We start from the raw sequence: 18966 nt of genomic DNA on the forward strand, positions 1-18966 counted from the left end.
GTTCTTTGCATATCGCATTAATCCAGCAGTTGAAGAGTTAACTGTCTCCCAGCCTAGGCATCTGGGATTTGGTGGGGTATTGAGTTGCTGTGTACCTATTACTTGGGAACTGAAAGGAAATAGGGAAAAGAAATACATAGTTGCAACTGGTGTTCTGGGCTATACCTGAATTTAATTAGTGTAATTAACATTGTGTTTGTAGTTTTTTTTTCCATCAACATATTTCAAACAGTTGTTAATATATATGCATTACAGGTTCAAATCAGTCAAAACAGGTTTTGCATATAAAGCAAAATTAATATAACTGCCACCATCCATCAAAGATTGGGATACAAACATGTTAAACTACATGGTATTAGCACAAACATAAAACAAATTTTGAACCTGGAAGTCCAATCAAGTTGAAGCCAAAACGCCAAAATGAATATAAATCACAACCCCATGAAACTACCCTATTTCTCTGCCTGAGGTGATAGTCTGCAAAATTTACCAAGCCCGTTCATGAAAAGCCACATTATTCATTTCACTCCCACTAACAATAGCTCCTTCTTCCACTAGGAATAAACATTCATGCCTAAAACTTGAACTCAAATCCCTGTATAGTACAACTGTACAAAAAACGATGTCTAGTAAAAGTAAAAAGAAGACTGCAGAGAAAAAAGGAGCAGTTGCCCTGTGTCTATATGTTGTAACCTGGAACATAAAACCCACATTTATTTTAGTCATAGTGGACAGTGAAACTCACACTCAAGAAAAGTATGGAAGATAAAAGTTAGGAGTATCTTCTCCATGAGAACAAAGAACCAATTGCACATGTCCAAACCCTTTATTTTGTTCTCAAAGTTTAAAACCGCAGAATTTCTATGAAATCACCGCAGTGATGTGAAAGAGCACTCTGCGTACTGACAAAACCAAATCTCAAATTAAGATGTAGCATAAGCAGTGGAACCGCAAAGAATGTACATTAGCTCTAATTCTGGTATAGCTTTAAAATTTCCATGACCAGCAACCATTTATCTTTTTAAACCTGCACAACCTTTATTCAGGTCATGTTGGCAGCTGTCATCATGTTTTGTACTGTGAGAGCTTATCCATACAATACTGGAACCTGGAAAGGGAGATTTTTGAAGGCACAAATGGAAGTAGGATGCCTAACTCCCATTGACTTTCAATAAGAATGATGGGGCTAACTGTAATTTGTACCTTCGAAACATCTCTCCCATAACAAGTAGTAATTCTGTTCCTGTTATCAGTTGTATGAGTAAACTTTTGAAAGTGAGATACAGTATTTTAACATCAGGGTAAAGTAATAAATGTGTTTTACACAGCAATAGGAATCATTAATATTAATGAAATTAATGGCACAGAGCCTTACTCGCTCTGGTGAACAATTACTCAAGTGAGCATACCAACTGGCTTCAATGGGATTACCTGAGTAAGTGCTTCCTCATATTGATAAGGGTGGAACAATCTATCCCACAGCTGGAGCTGAACTATCTTATTCGTAGTGAATAATTTACTTGACAAATGACTACCCCATTTTTTCTGTTCACACATTATCCACAAATAGACTGGGTTTAACCTATTCATTTTTTATTGGACAAACATTTTATATGAACATACTTCAAAGCTAGAGGTCATAGGTGAACCTTTCTCTTAGTTTGGCATTTGAGGTGGTATGACTGGTCACCTACATCAGGAAAAGCTGGTCCAATAAAGAGAAACATTTGGCAATTTTTTAAAAGATTTTTTGCCAAAACTTTTTTTAAATTCAAAATTCCACTGAAATGTTAAGATTCAGAACATGTTGATCAGCTCAAATCCCATTAAATTGTTTCTGCTCCCTGACTGGATGACTGAAACTTTCCATAAATAGGAAGAGGGAAATTAAAGTAATTTCATAGATTCTGCAGTCAGAAGGGATCATGCTGATCATCTAGTCTGTCCTCCTTTCTAACACAGGCCACAGAACTTCCCCCAAATAATTCTTAGAGCAGATTTTTTAGAATAAAACATCCAATCTTGAATTAAAAATGGTCAGTGAGGGAGAATCCACTTTGGTAACTTGCTCCAATGTTAATACTTAATTTCACAACTACCAGACAAACACTTCTGGGTTAAACTTCATGGGAACACATTCTCCTGATTATTCACCAAAATTTCACTTTCAGTGAACATTCTTACCAAAAAAAGTTCACTCATATGAATGTGCAAATACTTCTCTTTTCTTTGAATAAATTTGTGCAAACACTTTTATGAAGTACTGTGTTTCTCCAGGACTAGATATAATGGAAAATGAGAGGTGTAGTGATGGGCTGATGTATTCTACTTGTTATACATTATTACTAGATCTAAGAGAAAAGGATACTAAGCATTAAGATAATTTATTGCCATTCCTGAGAACAGCAAACAAAGGACCAGAATCCTTAGCTGGTGCAAATCAATGGAACCACGCTGATTTCTGCCAGTTGAGAATCTGCCCCCACATTATTTTCATCAAAGCTATTACCTTATGAGGTCAATAGGCTGATACTTGTAAAATGCTCCATATCTTGCCCATTCTCGATACAGCAACTAAATTAAAAGAAACACAGAAAATTAACTTAAAACAACTGTTTGCAAGTTTTTTTTAATGTGAACTTGAACTATTGTACCTATCTGATCAGTTTTATATGGTTACAATTACTATGCTAAAAAATTTTTGCATCAGGATTCCATTATCACTTGGTGTTCCTGGATCTCAGGCTACGGAAAAGCATCTCATGTGCTTGACAACGATCCTTTATTTAGTGGTTCACACATCTGAGCAAAGTTCACATAAAGTAACTAAAAGCAGGAGCAAAGAAATCATCAGAAATTTTAAAATAGGGACTGGCTCCAACTCCCATTGAAGTCAAATGAGTAGGATTGGGCCCTAATTATTATCAATGGGATTTTCAAAAGCACTCAGTATTTATCTAATCCTGCTCCCAGTGAAACCAATCGTATTACCCACCCTCCCACCCCCATTTGACTTCACTATGAGTAGAGTTAGGCCCACTTTGAGCGCTTTTGAAAATGCCATCCTAACTGTTTCTTTAGAAAAAACTATATGGTGAATGTTATTGCAATGTTCACACTGCGGCATTTGATTTTTTAAGTTCAAAGGAAAAGAAGCCGTGGGGAGGAGACATGGATTTGAACTGAACCTTCTGCATGGCAGCCCAACTTAGAAGAGCACAGATGCATCTAGAAGAGGGATGTGGTAGTTATTGGATATGCTCAGTAACCATCTCTGAAGCTGCACAGAATGTTTCCATTGAAGATAAGCAGTTTTACAGGTTCCAAACCCTCACGATCTGAAAGCTGAGAGCTCATCAGAACTCAGGGAGTGAAAAGTTAGAAATGAGGTAGTTGGAGACAACCCTCTGACCTCCCCAAGTGATTGATGCATGACCAAGAGAGGTGTGTGCTGTGAAGGATGTGTCCTAATACTTGTACCAATTTGTGTCTGGGGAGTGCGGATGCCTGCGCTTGTTGGAAGCTGAGGAGACAGTCACCTATTGGCTTGGGCATTATAATTGCTTTTGTCTGGGATGATCGTTCTCATTTCGCTGAGAAGATTCTGAAAGGGTTGGAGGGAAACTGAGAGGCGACATTCTCCTCAGACGCTGGAGAATCCAAGTGAACCTTTTGAGGCCACACTCTAGAATCTGAGAAATTGTCTTCACAAGAAGATCAGAGAGGAATGTATCTGTATGTGTGTCTTGTTGAAATCTTTCACTGAAATATGTGTAGGCTTAGCAGAGTTTGATCTCTACATTTATTTTATAATTTCAACAGATACTATCGATGTTTAATTTTAAACATTTTTTTTATTTTTATCTATTTAAATTTTTCACTGTTGGGATAAATTATGAGGGGTGCCAGGCTGTAATAACAATGGACATTGAGATTCAAAAAGTTAAAGGTTTATAACTATTAAAACAGAAACTGTCAATATTACAGGTTAAAATATACAAAATAAATATCCTTAAATCAAACTCCAGTAGGTTCTCAAGCAGCATTTTTCTTACTGTGCCTATCTGTCAATTTTGTTTATTATCAAAAGAAATATTTTTTCATTGGTTTACATGTGAAATTGACATTTACTGACATTTAGTTACAAAAATCTAATCTTTCCTAGCCTAAATATATTAACCTATGTAATACATGTAACAGCAGCAAAGTGGGGAAGCCTGGATAAAGAAGAACAACAATAGGCTTACTGGCTTTAGTTTAAACATTTATTCAGAAACATGCTAAATATTATTTGTAATGTTTATGTGTATTAAATATTTGTTTTGTTTATTAAGAAACTGCTTCACTTTTTGAAGCTGAGTATTCTTATTAACAGTTGCATTTTGGATTCTTGCGCTAAGATTTAAATCTGTTTAACACCCTGCTGGCCTGTGCCTAAGAGAGATTTAAGCCAAAGTACAGGGAAGAGGGAGAGTAATAGTTATACATAATATTACCTCTCCCCCTCCCCGCACTTTTGCCCATTGCATTATGTCATACTGCATTTACTACACCAGTGGAGCTGGGCAAAAATTTTGGATGAATAGTTAATTTGCCAATAAATGCAGTTTTGGTCAACCCAAAACTATTTGCAAATTTGACCCAATTAGTTTCATCTGGGAAAAACTTCTTCCAGGCCACCAAACTCTGTGTGTCTGTTCCTCCCTTTATAGCCTTTAGCCCAGTGATTAGGGTACTTGCCTGGGATATGGGAGACCCAGGTTTGAATCAGATCTCCCCCATCCCCAGTGAGCATCCTAATCACCAAGCTATAGGCTATTCTGGGGGCAGGATGCTCTCAGTCTGCCCTGTAGAACATTGTTCCACTTGGTCTAAATTACTTAAACGTTCAGGAGAGCGTAGACTTGAACTCAGATCTCACCCCTTACCAGACACATGCCCTAATCAAACTTTGTATAAATACTTAAATACTCACTGAGCCAAAGAGAGAGTGAGAATGACTCTATAGACTGCTTATCAAGGCACTCACTAGGGAGGTAGGAGATGTGGATTCAAATCCCTCCTTTGAAGCAGGCAGAGGGAAGATTACCAGAGCTTGCAAAGCCCTGAATGGTATTTTAAAACCTCAAAATAAATACAGCATTTGGGACTATTCCTATAAAATACTGTAGTCACAGGAGGCATGAACTTCAGTTTTGTAGAGGTCCTCCTTGGAGGCATGTGTAATGTAATTAATCCCTGTATTCACACTTTACAAACCATTGTAATAATCTCTCAATAAAATATTCCTTGTACGGTATCATTTGAAAACCAATAACTTGCTGGTCAATAATATCATGGTGAAATGTATGTAGCAACATTATATGTAAAGTTATGGACATAGGCTGAAAACATGACTGAAGTGTGTTTTCCAGACAAGTCTGGGAAGTGGGTAAACCTGTTTCTCCAAGACAAAGGAAAGTTGATGTTTCTATAGAGGTGTCATCAAAGCTGATGGGCCATCACCTATCAAGTGGCCATTCTTTGGCAAGGAAGGGGAACAGGAACAAACAGATCTGCATCTTAGAAAAGAACAGCATAACACCTCTTCCCTACTAGACTCTATGTGTCCTGCTCTCAGCTAAAAAGAACTTTAACTAGGTGTCATACTCAGGAAAATGCTTTTTTAAGGAGGACTTAACTATAGAAGTGAGGGGCAAAAACACCCTAAGATCTCTCTCACCAGCCATCTCTCTCTTTTTACCTAAGACAATAAAAGAAACAGCTGTTGGATCTTGGGAGCAGATCCTGGCCCAAGAGCATGGTCAGCAATATACTGAAAACCTGGGGTAAGAATTTCACCTTGAACCAAGTTAAGTCTACTAAATTTAGTACTAGGAAGCGTTTTATCTTTATTTTTCTTGTAACTATTTTTGACTTTAATGCCTCATTATTTGTACTCACTTAAAACCTACCTCCTTTTAGTTAAATAAACGTATTTTATTCTTTAATCAAAACTAAACCAGTGCTGTGAATGGTTTGGGTAACTCCATCTAAGGTGGAAAGCTGTTGTATCTTGATCCCCTTAGAGAGGCAACAGACATAGTATATCTGGACTGTTCAGGGGAGAGCTAGACAGCGCAGAACACGCTTTTCTGGGGGAAAATCCAGGACTGGGAATGTGTTGGGGTCACCTGTCATGTGTTAACCAAGGCTGCTGGACACCAGAATGTGGCTGGTGTTTGCTAACAGACTTCTGGGGTCCGAGTTGCTGGATCAGGGCTGTGGGCATGCACAGACACACAGGCTGCGACCTGAATGCTATTTGTGAGGAGCCCAAGTTGGGAGCCACAGCAGCAAAGCATTGTGAGATACCCCAAGTTGCAGGGCAGGTGGTGACACAGCTCCACACTGGGCTGGAGTGTCATTGCATGCCATGGATTCTAGACACAAGTTGCTTTCATTGGCTCAAGAACAGCAGGTTCACTATTCCAGCAGTAACAGGAGCCTATCATTCACTGAAGGAGGGGTAAAATGAAATGATAACAAGAGGTCTGGATTTTCAGAGTTCCTTGGCCATGAGATTCATGGTTTTCAGTAAAGCATATATTTAAGGAAATAGACAGCAGCTGGATGTTATGCCAGAAATTTCTTTTGCAGAGGATAGAAACATGAAGATGCAGCTGTAGATGATATATCTAACTGCACATTATTATATTATTTCCACAAAAAAGGAGTTTAAAATATACTTCCAGCTTTATGCTAAAAAGAGAGCATTCTTCATTTAAATTCCACTTGATGAGCCTATTTGTAGGCCATAGGTATCAGAGTTGAACCAGCTATTCAATGCCAGGCTGTGGTGTGCATGCACACATCCACACACACCCACACAAAATTAATGTACTCAACAATAATGATAAATGAAAGAGAGTTTAAAAAAAAATCTGAAATCCTGCTGATGACTCATGGAAAGCTGTGAAAAAGACTCGAGAAAATGCTGCTTATGTATCATGGGGCAAATTCTTCCCTGATGTAATTCAACTGACGTCAGTGGGATTACACCAGAGGTAAGTATGGCCCAACGTTTCTAGGTCAGAGGTGAAGTGATTGCCAAAGTAAATTCTAAATGGATAAAGTGGAGTGAATTACGTGCTGAGGAGTGGACTGGTGAGACAGGAAAAGGAGCTAGCAGGAAGGTGGAACATACAGCTGAGAGAGCAACTGCCTCCCCTTCTCCTCTACCTCTGAGGCTGCCACTCAAAGATCACATGTAGCAACTCCTCTCTCTGTGAGAGAGAGGGGAAGAATTCAGGCTTCACCAGAGGCTCCTAAGGGATAAAAATCAGACCACAAGGGAAGAGAAATTCAGGGAGAGAGGTTTCAGAGTAACAGCCGTGTTAGTCTGTCTTTGCAAAAAGAAAAGGAGTACTTGTGGCACCTTAGAGTGCTTTGTGGATAATATCCAGATGACCTTTCAAAAATCCTTTGCCAAAGTTCCTCACAAGAAGCTATTAAGGACACTAAGGCCTGGGCGTTACCTCAAACTGAGGTTGACCTAGCTACATCACTCAGTGAAAAATGTTGAGCCCTAAACACTGTAGTTAGGTCAAACTAACCCTGGGGCACATGCAGCAAGGTCAACAGAAGAATTCTTCCATTAACCTAGCTATCACTTCTCAGAGAAGTGGATTACTTACATCGACAAACAAACTCCTCCATCAGGGTAGGAAGTATCTATGCTATGAAGCTACTGTGACATAGCACCATAGCTATGTTGCTATAGCAACCATCATGCAGACATACCCTAAGAAGTTATGGTGTGGAAAACAAAGTTCTGCCGTAGACTAGAAACCAGCTATAGGGCAGAGGACATGGGGCGAGACTAAATGGTCAATGATCAACTTAGTAAAAAGTTAATAGTCTTTCAGGTGATATATTGGTAGCATAGTGTTTTCAGTATTATTTTTATCCAATATATCACCTGAAAGATTGTGTTTAATTGTGGTCACTTTTTTTTTTTAAATAGCAGAAATAGAAGGAGTCCAGAAATATATGGCAACACAGTTATGCAAAATTATTTTATGGAGAAGATAAATCCTGTTTATCCTCTCTCATGATATGTAAACAAAAGGACAGTCCAGGAAGCTTTAAAGCAACAATTTACAACTAATAAGAAAATATATTTTTTTACACACTGCATAAAAAGTGGAAGTCACTGCAGCAAGAAATCATTGAGGCTACGAGTTAAGTAGGATTCAAAAAAGGATTAGACAGTTATATGAGTAAAGGGAATGCCCACAGTTACATAGGATTTCTTTTTCTAAAAATTAACGATATGAGCACAGGCCAAAGACTCCCTGATGGATTAAGGAAGAAATATTCGCCCAAAATATTGTTCCATAATTGTCCACAAAAACAGGTTCTTCCAACTGCGTCTAAAATATCTGGTCCTGGCCACTCTCAGAGAGCAGGATTCTGAACTAGGTGGGCTACTAGTATGGCAATCAAAACTGTTTGTTTCTTGACAGAAAATTAGGTTTTCAACTAAAGGAAATATTTTGCAACATGTCTGCTTTCCATGAAAAATTTCAACTTTTTTAAAAAAAGGTTTTAGTTTTCAGCCAAAATCTGAAAAATTTCATTTCTCAGGACTGCCGTGGTGCCTTCTGAGTGGTGTAATAGTTCAGATGCCTCATGTTCCCTTTCTCTTCTATAGGCTGGGCTATCCAACAGGATATTTCCCAGGAAGTACAGTGGCTGTGGTATTTCCATGATGCACTGAAGCAGTTCAGCAAGACGTGAACAGGGTAATGCAGCACTGGAGATGCAGTCCGACCAGAGGACCTGACCCACAGAGGAAAACGGGGGCATGAGGCAACTGAAACTATAACTCCCACGAAGTATCAGAGAGGCATTTCCACTTAATATTTTCAGTTTTTGCCTGGATAAGTTTGGGAGTTTGATTTTTCATCAAAAAAGTCAAAATTCCACATGGGGACAAAACCTCATGTTCTGACCAGCTCTACTTCTACTGGCTTGGAAGCCTGCGCCTCTGCAGTGACTTCAGTGAGGCTTCTCATAGTTATAGGCTTTGATGCTCTAGTTCCAGGATGAGATTGTTAATTCCTTTGCGCTGAAAAATGTTGGCCTGTCTGTAAAGCAGCATGCACATCTATAGCAAGTGTATTAATAATACGTTTAATGGTAAATTATTGAACAATGGAGTTATGTCAATTACAAGAACTGGAACTCTATCTAGCCCAATAACTTTAAACCTTTGTAACTTTGTAATTACTTACCAATAGTTTGATCTATCAACTAGCCTCTTTGGGAACTAGCAACATATCAGGTTTTAAGTTTGTAACTTCCATCATTTTGTGCTGTTAGGAGCACAAAACAATTACATTTTTTTTAAATAAACCAAAAGCATGCAATTCTTTACATTTGCTGAATTAAAAGAGACACCATCAATTTGAAATCTGATCAGTTTAAAGAAATGAGTTCAAAGTAGGTTCAGATACTTTAACTGCCTGCTTTTTTTTTCTAATCATCATATTTTCCAGTTACTTTATGAGACTCAAACAAATAATAGGGGAACTGATTAATTAAGAACCATATCCTGAAATGTGGGTGAGTACAGTCCATCAGCAGTTGTAAAGGCATGCTCCCCTTGAAGTAAATGGAGTTACCCCAATGTACACCAGCTGAGGATCTGGCTCAATATGTTTCTGTTCTCAGATTTGTAGGACATTAGGAATGGATTTCAATGTGTGGGATCTAGCAGTAGGTGACTATTACTCTTATAGAGCACAATCCTACATAGCGCTTAGCACTTCCAAAGGGTAAGGAGTAATCTCAATGAGAGATGGGTGAAATTCTTCAACTAAAACTTTATTTTGGGAAAAAAATGCAGATTTGGTAACACCAAAACTTTTTGCAAATTTATGTCAGTTTTGCCAAATTGTTCGTACAGAAAAAACTCCAAAAAAATCAAAACATTTTGTTTTTCTGTTCAAAACAACTTTTGGGTTTGAAATTCCTTTTATTTAAAAAAAATGTTTTTTAAATGCTTCAAGTGAAACCAAGCTATTTTATTCAACACAAAACATTTTTTACTTTACAAATGTCCAAATATTTCCAAAAAAATCCGTTTTCCCTCCAACCCAGAAACAATTTTTCCCACTTTTCAAAATTATCGAAGAATTGGATAAACCAGTTATTTTTGCAGCTGTACTTTCAGCTCTTATTGGCTTCACTGGGAGCTGAAGGTGATCAGCATCTTATACTACTGATCCCATATTCATGTTTTCAATTGGAAAACTCACATTACCAATTCAAGATCCATTCCTGGTGAACATTCCACAATATTCATTTAAAGTTCATTGATTTTGTAAACTATCCAGCCTATAAGCACATTCACTGAAATAGTCAGAAGAACCCTAAATCAAACCCGAATAGTATTTAAACAGTGCCACAGAGAACAGATTTTAAAATATAAACAAATAATGGATGTCTTTCGAAAAAAAGTATGATCTAATTCAACCACAAGCTATGCCAAGAACTCAGATTAGATTATCATAAATGTCTTAAAAGCTATGAAATTGCAGGACTGCCCCACCAATGCAGGTAAAATTGTTAAGATTGAAATGTTACAAAACTCAGTTTAATCTGAAATACTTATGTGTGACTGTACAAAAATTATGGGAGTCCCCATAGAGCTTTGTGACATCATGTTTTACTTGTATTTCCACAGTTCCAGTTAACAGTGGTATTTTACACAGGGAAATCATAACACCTTTCAACGCATTTCTAATATCCTATGGATGTTATGTTGGATGAACTATATTTCGCAGATAGACTTTGCAACTCCTTGTAAATGAGAGGTGACATTTTTTAGCATAAAATAATAGTGCTGGCAATGAAGAGGCTACTGGTACCAACGGGTAGGAGCTTTAAAAAAGATCAGACCACTGATCCTACCCCTGAAGGCAAGCTACTACAGTGCTGCTTTGCAGTAGTTTCTTTACACATATTTCCCCTTAAGCAGGCACTTCACTGAAACCGGGAAATTCCTTTGCTCTTACGAGTAGTCTTCGGCAGAGTGTGTGCTGCACCAAATGCAGTTTTCTGGTTCTCAACAGGCAGTCACAAAAGCATTGTTTCACAGGGCATTTTCCCCATCGAGATCCCGAAGAGGGTTAATTAGGATTAACCTTTTACTTTATGAGCTGCTACATAAATCTTAATTACTATGACTTGCCGTATAAGGAAAAATACCTCAGACAAGCTCAGTTCACCATTTTTGGGGGTTATTCTACAGGCAATCAAATGGAAGCAGCATATAACTTAAAGGGGACAAAATAAGGGACAGAAAATAGCTCAAAAATGCCCCCCTTCCTTTTAAATCTGATCAGTGCTTTTCAGGAAATTAAACACTGAGACTATTAGATTCAGATAGAAAACAGATGATGTTATACATAGAAATACTACAGCAGATTATATGGCTACACAGCAGAAGACATATGTGAATAATCAATGCAGTATTTCTGGAAAGAACCTTTTATGTTTTTAATACTTAACACTTCATAACAGGGCCTAATAGGCAGGGTAAAAAGCAAGCAGCACAAAATGCAACTTAAAGGAGGACTATTTTTCCAGACGTTTATACTTTTAGACCCTCTTTTCCCCTTCACCACATTATCCAATTTGTCCTCGTAGCCTAACTGCTATTTTAGCATTCTTCTTGTAGCTGGCAGCTTTGTCTAGTTTTTAAGTGGGTAAACTCTGCAACTGCCTTTGGAGCGGATAGCAATTATACTCCATTCATTTAGCCAGAAGGGGCTACTGTAAGTGCAGCATAGACAATGTGATGATATAGAGAATCACTGGTTCTTGAACAAGAAGTAGTTATAAAAGATTATAAATTATAGATTGTAAATAAGAGAGACAAACAAACAGGCTTCTACACTGGTTTGACTCCCAACTTTCTCTCCTTTGTTTACCAAGGACCATACGCTGAATGAAACTGTACACAGCACACAGAGACATCTATCAGAGGGGTAGCCGTGTTAGTCTGGATCTGTAAAAGCAGCAAAGAGTCCTGTGGCACCTTATAGACTAATAGACATATTGGAGCATAAGCTTTTGTGGGTGAATACCCACTTCGTCAGATGCATGTAGTGGAAATTTCCAGAGGCAGGTATAAATATGCAAGCAAGAATCAGGTGAGGGATAACGAGGTTAGTTCAATCAGAGAGGATGAGGCCCTCTTCTAATGTTGAGGCATGAACACCAAGGGAGGAGAAACTGCTTTTGTAGTTGTCTAGCCATTCACAGTCTTTGTTTAATCCTGAGCTGATGGTGTCAAATTTGCAAATGAACTGAAGCTCAGCAGTTTCTCTTTGAAGTCTGGTCCTGAAGTTTTTTTACTGCAGGATGGCTACCTTTAAATCTGCTGTTGTGTGTCCAGGGAGGTTGAAGTGTTCTCCTACAGGTTTTTGTATATTGCCATTCCAAATATCTGATTTGTGTCCATTTATTCTTTTTCGTAGGGACTGTCCAGTTTGGCCAATGTACATAGCAGAAGGGCATTGCTGGCACATGATGGCATATATTACATTGGTGGATGTGCAGGTGAATGAACTGGTGATGGTGTGTCTGATCTGGTTAGGTCCTGTGATGGTGTCGCTGGTATAGATATGTTGGCAGAGTTGGCATCGAGGTTTGTTGCATGGATTGGTTCCTCAGTTAGAGTTACTATGGTGCGGTGCGTCGTTGCTGGTGAGAATATGCTTCAGGTTGGTGGGCTGTATGTGGGCGAGGACTGGCCTACCACCCAAGGCCTGTGAAAGTGAGGGATCATTGTCCAGGATGGGTTGTAGATCACCGATGATGCGTTGGAGAGGTTTTAGCTGAAGACTGTATGTGATGGCCCGTGGAGTTCTGTTGGTTTCTTTCTTGGGCTTCTCTCGCAGCAGGAGGATTCTGGTACAAGTCTAGTTCTGTTGTTCTTTTTCCTTATTTCCTCGTGCGGGTATCATAGTTTTGAGAATGCTTGGTGAAGATCTTGTAGGTGTTGGTCTCTGTCTGAGGGGTTGGAGCAAATGCGGTTGTACCTCAGCGCTTGGCTGCAGACAATGGATCGTGTGGAGTGTCCAGGATGGAAGCTGTAGACATGAAGGTAGGCATAGCGGTCAGTGGGTTTTTGGTATAGGGTGGTGTTAACATGACCGTCTCTTATTTGCACCGTGGTGTCTAGGAAGTGGACCTCCCATGTAGATTGGTCCAGGCTGAGGTTGATGGTGGGGTGGAAGCTGTTGAAATTGTGGTGGAATTCTTCCAGGGTTTCTTTTCCATGGGTCCAGAGGATGAAGATGTCATCAATGTAATGTAGGTAGAGAAAGGGCGTGAGTGGACGAGAGCTGAGGAAGCGTTGTTCCAGATCAGCCATAAAAACGTTGGCATATTGTGGGGCCATTGCAGGTGCCCATAGCAGTGCCACTGGTCTGGAGGTATATATTGTCACCAAATTTGAAATAATTGTGCATGAGGATAAAGTCACAGAGCTCAGCAACCAGTTGTGCTGTGGCATCATCAGGGATACTGTTCCTGACAGCTTGTATTCCATCTGTGTGTGGGATGTTTGTGTGGAGAGCCTCTACATCCATGGTGGCTAGGATGGTGTTTTCTGGAAGATCACCAATGCACTGTAGTTTTCTCAGGAAATCAGTGGTGTCACGGAAATAGCTGGGAGTGCTGGTGGCGTAGGGTCTGAGTAGAGAGTCCACATATCCGGACAGTCCTTCAGTGAGAGTGCCAATGCCTGAGATGATGAGGTGGCCCGGATTTCTGGGTTTGTGGATCTTGGGTAGTAGACAGAATAACCCCAGTCGGGGCTCTAAGGGTATGTTGATTTGTTCCTGTGTTAGTGTAGGGAGTGTCCTGAGTAGATAGTGCAGTTTCTTAGTGTATTCCTCAGTGGGATCTGAGGAAAGTGCCTGTAGAATTTGGTATTGGAGAGTTGTCTGGCAGCCTCCTTTTGGTAGTCAGAGACATCTAGTGGCTCACATTACAAACAGCTGCCCAGGAAAATCAAGTTTTTCAACTCTTCAGTGCCACAGCCGTGACAGCACAGGGATAACAGACTGAAAATTTGTACTCAAGCTTAGTTTCAAATGCATTCATTACCATAAGAAGTGGATTACTTGGTAAGTAAACTTCTGAAAGCTATGGGAACATTGTTAAGGTTTTTAGAAAATGAATGGTATTTTTAATGCTTCCTTCATGCAACAGAAGTCATACAGCAGTATGAAAAACCACAGGATGAAAAATATTTATGAAATTGTGTATTAGTAACCAAGAATATGCGTGTAAGGAATGAAATCACATTTTAGGCTTTCTATTATTAAAGGTACCTTGTCTGTCTCTCCCTGTCCCTCTCCCCATTTCCTATTACTTTTTCTTATTAGTAAAGATGCTTCAATACAAACATTAAAGAGGGATGGAGGGAAATGAGCACACACTAAGCAAAAACTGGAACCTAACTGATTCTAGTATTTAAATGTTTTAGCTCATTTCTAACAGCTAGCACCTACATTTAAAACAATAGTATGAGTAGATTCAGTTTCTTATAGTTATCAATTCATCATGTGTAGAGTGGCTGAAATAATTGGAATAAGTAATTTGACAGGTGGAGCCTTTTTTCTGTTCAAATTATCTGCAAACTAATTAATTTTTTTACAAATGTACTTGTTATTCTAAATTTATACAAAAGTTAAACACTATAGGTTCGATTATTCATCTATATAATCATCATCTGTTTGTGGTGTGAGATTCATTATCTATGTCACATGGCAATGTTTTTGCATCCTGGTTGGCTGACTAGACCTTTTTTAAACAGGAAGAGGGAAATTCAAGGAATTTCAAGATGGCCGCATCAAACTAAATTCACCCAAATATTGCCAAAAACGTTATGTGAACATTCTTGTGAATAAACCACCAATCACATGAAAGAAAGTTCAGGGGAAATGAATTAAAAGGCTCACAAATACCAATGAAATGAATTTGTAGAAGTTTTTATTCAAATGAACATTTGCAACTGCTTTCTTGGAGTATTCATCCAGCTCTAGTTCAAAGTACGCAAATCCAGCACAAAAATGTATTTATAATGTAGAGTATTTTACCTTTCTTTCATTCCTGTCATCATTTTGGCCTTCATATTCACCCTACAAAAACAAATCAAAATGGTAAGTGTAATAAAAGAAAAAGTATTATAGTGTCATGCTTTTGCTCAGCTGTTTTGCACTCTGATTTTGTTTTTACTGTTCAATTGCAGCCTGAATAGATTTCATTTAAGACTTTCTATTACTATGATGATTCAACAAATATGCTGGTAGATATTTTGTATTCTCACAGATATAATTAGTGGCTCTGAAGCTTTTAACACTGATGTTAGAGAACTAAATTTTAAATTGTGTATACGTACATCATGAAGAGGATATGCTGCGTCATAGACATTGTTTGCTATTAATGTAGTAATATCTAAAGAGAAACAAACAAAAATTTTCAATAGTTATTTATAATGAACAGAGGTAGGAATAGATTATTACAAAGTATTCACTTTATTCAACTATGGTAGGGACTGAGATATATTAATGAAAATCATCAAATGAATAATATAAAACTGAATATGAGCCCAATTCAGAAATTAGACGGGTGCCCTGGAAGTCAATCTTAATTTAGCAGGGAAAATATTATCTTTCTGCTCAACTGGGGGATAACTTTAAAATAGCCTCATCCCTATGCTATGCTGTTTCCCAGTAAGCTGGTTGTTAGGTCCAAGGAGAGCTTTTTTTTTTTCTTACTTGCTTGCCTCCTTGCCAGTAACCTCGGTCTCTTTTAAAATAAGGAAGTAGAGGCCAATGGCAAACACTAAACCGATCTACAGCTGGGGAAAAAATGGTGCCATGAAAGGACCAAAAATTCAGCTCCATCCCCAAAATCAGTTTGGAGATCTCATCCCCCTGCAATGATCCAACAATCAAAGGAAGGTAGATTAAAACACAGATGATTAACAAACTTCCTTCCATAGAATCCAGTGACAAAGGAGGCCAGTTAGGACACCTATGCCTTGTCTACACTACAGAGTTTTTTCAACAAAAGTTACGTCAACACTCAAAAAGCACTATAATAAAAATCGGTATTGCATGTTCACACTCAGTCCCTCTGTCAGCAGAGCATGTCCACACTTGGGGCACTAGCATCGACAGTGTGAGCAGTGCACTGTGGTTACCTATCCCACAGTCCAGCTTGACACCTTCTGCTTCTAGATGTTGTGGGAAGGTGGAGCGGATCGCGACGCATCTTGGGACCGAGCTCAATGTCCCACAATCCATTGCTTTCTGTCACCACATTCCATGGGCTTCCAGTTTTCTTTTGCTGCATTTTCCAATGGCCTTTGTTTGCTGTGCACCCCGGTTTCTTTGTGAGAAGGGATGGATCCCGCTCTACTCTCCTGTGCTCTGGTAACTGTCATGAAGACATTGCAGATGGTAGTGCAGTTAATCAAAGTTCCTAACTGAAGAAGACTCCCAGTTGCCTGACATGCTGTGTGATATGGATAGGAGCAACTTCAGATTGCTTTTGACATTCACGGAACAGCTGCAGATGGTGGACTATCGCTTTTGGGCTCAAGAAACAAGCACTGAATGGTGGGATCATATCGTCATGCAGGTGTGGGATGACGAGCAGTGGCTACAGAATTTTCGACTGCGGAAAGCCACCTTCCTGGAACGGTGTAGGGAGCTCACCCCAGCACTGCGGCGCAAAGACCCCAGAATGAGAGCTGCCCTATCGGTAGAGAAGTGCGTGGCAATCACTGTGTGGAAGCTGGCAACTCCAGACTGCTACTGGTCAGTTGCAAATCAATTTGGAGTTGGGAAATTGACTGTTGGGGCTGTGTTAATGCAAGTGTGTGTGGCGGGGGAGTGTTCCTCAAGGTCACATCTGCCAAAGAACAAGGAACAATGCACAGGAGCATGATTCACGCGCAACATTGAAACATTTAAGTAAAATACACCTCTGGTAACATAACAATCACTTACTCTCTCACTGGCCTTTGGCAAGCACACATCTTGACAAACACCCAAAGCATGGTGAGTGTTGACTGGGGAGGGGAGAGGCGCTACATGGGGAAAAGAGGGTTGTGGTGCAGCCGACTAGAGAAAAAATTCTAAAATTCTCCCACACTTTTCCACAGGCGGGGGTCTTTGTAGGAGATATCTCACTGCTGAGGGTAAGCAGGGAAGCGAGGGCACATCTACTACATGCTTGTGGCTTCTGCCCTGGTCCCTATGCTGCTCACTTGTGTGCTGCTTTGGTCCCTGCACAAGTGATTGCTGAATGGCATGGGAAAGTTTCCTACAACGGGGGAAGGAACAAAGCAGCTCTGCCAAGGAACCTTCAGCAGACGATTGCTGAGTACCTCCAGGAAACTTTCCTAGAGATCTCTCTGGAGGATTCCCGTGAGATCTCAGCGTGCATCAACAGCCTGTTCCACCGTACTGATTAGCTACACGGGGATATGTCCAGCACACAGAAACACAGCCAGCCTTGTACATTTCTATACCCTGAACCCACCTCCCACTCCGGAGCAGAGAACAGTTCCTGGCTGCCTGCCCCACCGGGCGACCCCGCTGGGAGAGCCACATTGTTGTTTAACTCCACCTCTTCATCAATGACTTCATCCCCCAGGTTAGGTCTCCTTTCCGCCACCTCCAGGACCACCTCCAGGCCACGGTGCTCTTGGTGGTGGAGGTGGGGTTGCCACCAAGGATAGCATCAAGCTTCTTACAAAATGGGCAGGTCTTAGGTGCAGCACTGGAGTGACAGTTTGCCTCCCTCGCCTTATGGTACGCCTGCCTCAGCTCCTTTATCTTCACTCTGCACCGCAGCATGTCCCGATCATAGCCCTTTTCACACAAGCCTCGAGAAATCTGCCCGTAGATATCAAAATTCCGATGGCTCAAGTGCAGCTGGGACTGCACAGCCTCGTCTCCCCATATCCTGACCAGATCCAGCAGCTCCACAGTGGTCCAAGCAGGAGAGCGTTGGCTGCGATAACCCACCATGGTCACCTTGAAAGATGCTATGAGACCTCTCCACGCCGAGCAAACAGGAAATGGAATTTCAAAAATTCCCAGGGCTTCTAAGGGGGAGGGGCAGATGGTTGTTTGCCTGGCTGCAGGGGAGTGGAGTTCAAATTGCTGACCACAGCAGTCAGGATGGACATAGTGGGATACATCCTGGAGGCCAATTAAAGCAATAAAATCAAGCATGGTGTCTACACTGGCACTTTGTCAACAAAAATTTTGCACAAAATGCCTTATGTCTCTCATCGAGGTGGTTTTATTTTGTCACCAAAACAGGGCATTTTTGGTACCAAAAGTCGCTTCGCAGTGTGTATGTGTCCACTGTTTTGTCAACAAGAGGCAAATTTCGTTGAAAAAACTCTGTACTGTAGACAGGGCCCTAGTTTGTCTCCCTGTTGTAGTAAATGTACACTACAGAACAATCTTACTAACCTTTAGTCAAATCTAGTTTTAAATGTACCAAATGCTGGAACTTCCACAACTTCCTTTTTCATCACAATGCAAAGTTATCTGTCTTGATTTAAGACTCTGCCCACAGGAGGAAGTAGTTTGGTCTGTGTTCTCCAGATCCATGGCTGTGCACAAGAGTTGCACCAGTACAGAATCTGTTTACTCCCAGTGAGCACACAGTTGTCAGGTGGGAAGTTAGATGGGAAAAAATGGAGAGCTCAATTGTAACCCATGCTAACATGGCTCTTTGCCCCATCTAGTGACTAGACCACACACAGAAGTATACGAGTTCACCTAATGGACCTCATCCTTTAATTTGAGCAAAGGTCCTCGTATTCGGTCCCTGTGGACAACCCAACCAGAGACAGAATTATATGATACAACAGTT

At 40.1% G+C, this 18966-nt stretch overlaps 1 protein-coding gene across 8 annotated transcripts in view; it reads right to left on the reverse strand.

Moving 5' to 3' along the window:
* The window catches only part of ANO2 (anoctamin 2), a 283307-nt gene that overhangs the window by 173097 nt on the left and 91244 nt on the right, over nt 1–18966 (reverse strand). For all 8 annotated transcript variants that reach the window (XR_012155321.1, XM_073314969.1, XM_073314959.1 and 5 more), the window contains 3 exons: nt 15464–15519; nt 15162–15203; nt 2510–2574 (listed from right to left, as the gene is read on the reverse strand). Coding sequence is in view for 7 of the 8 variants with exons in the window: in XM_073314969.1 (XP_073171070.1) it covers nt 2510–2574; nt 15162–15203; nt 15464–15519 (163 nt within the window). In the remaining variant the exon portion in view is untranslated. The remainder of the gene's footprint in view (nt 1–2509; nt 2575–15161; nt 15204–15463; nt 15520–18966) is intronic.

This window comes from Lepidochelys kempii, chromosome 1 (genome assembly GCF_965140265.1).
Source record: "Lepidochelys kempii isolate rLepKem1 chromosome 1, rLepKem1.hap2, whole genome shotgun sequence".
In the NCBI taxonomy this organism is placed as follows: Eukaryota; Metazoa; Chordata; order Testudines; family Cheloniidae; genus Lepidochelys; species Lepidochelys kempii.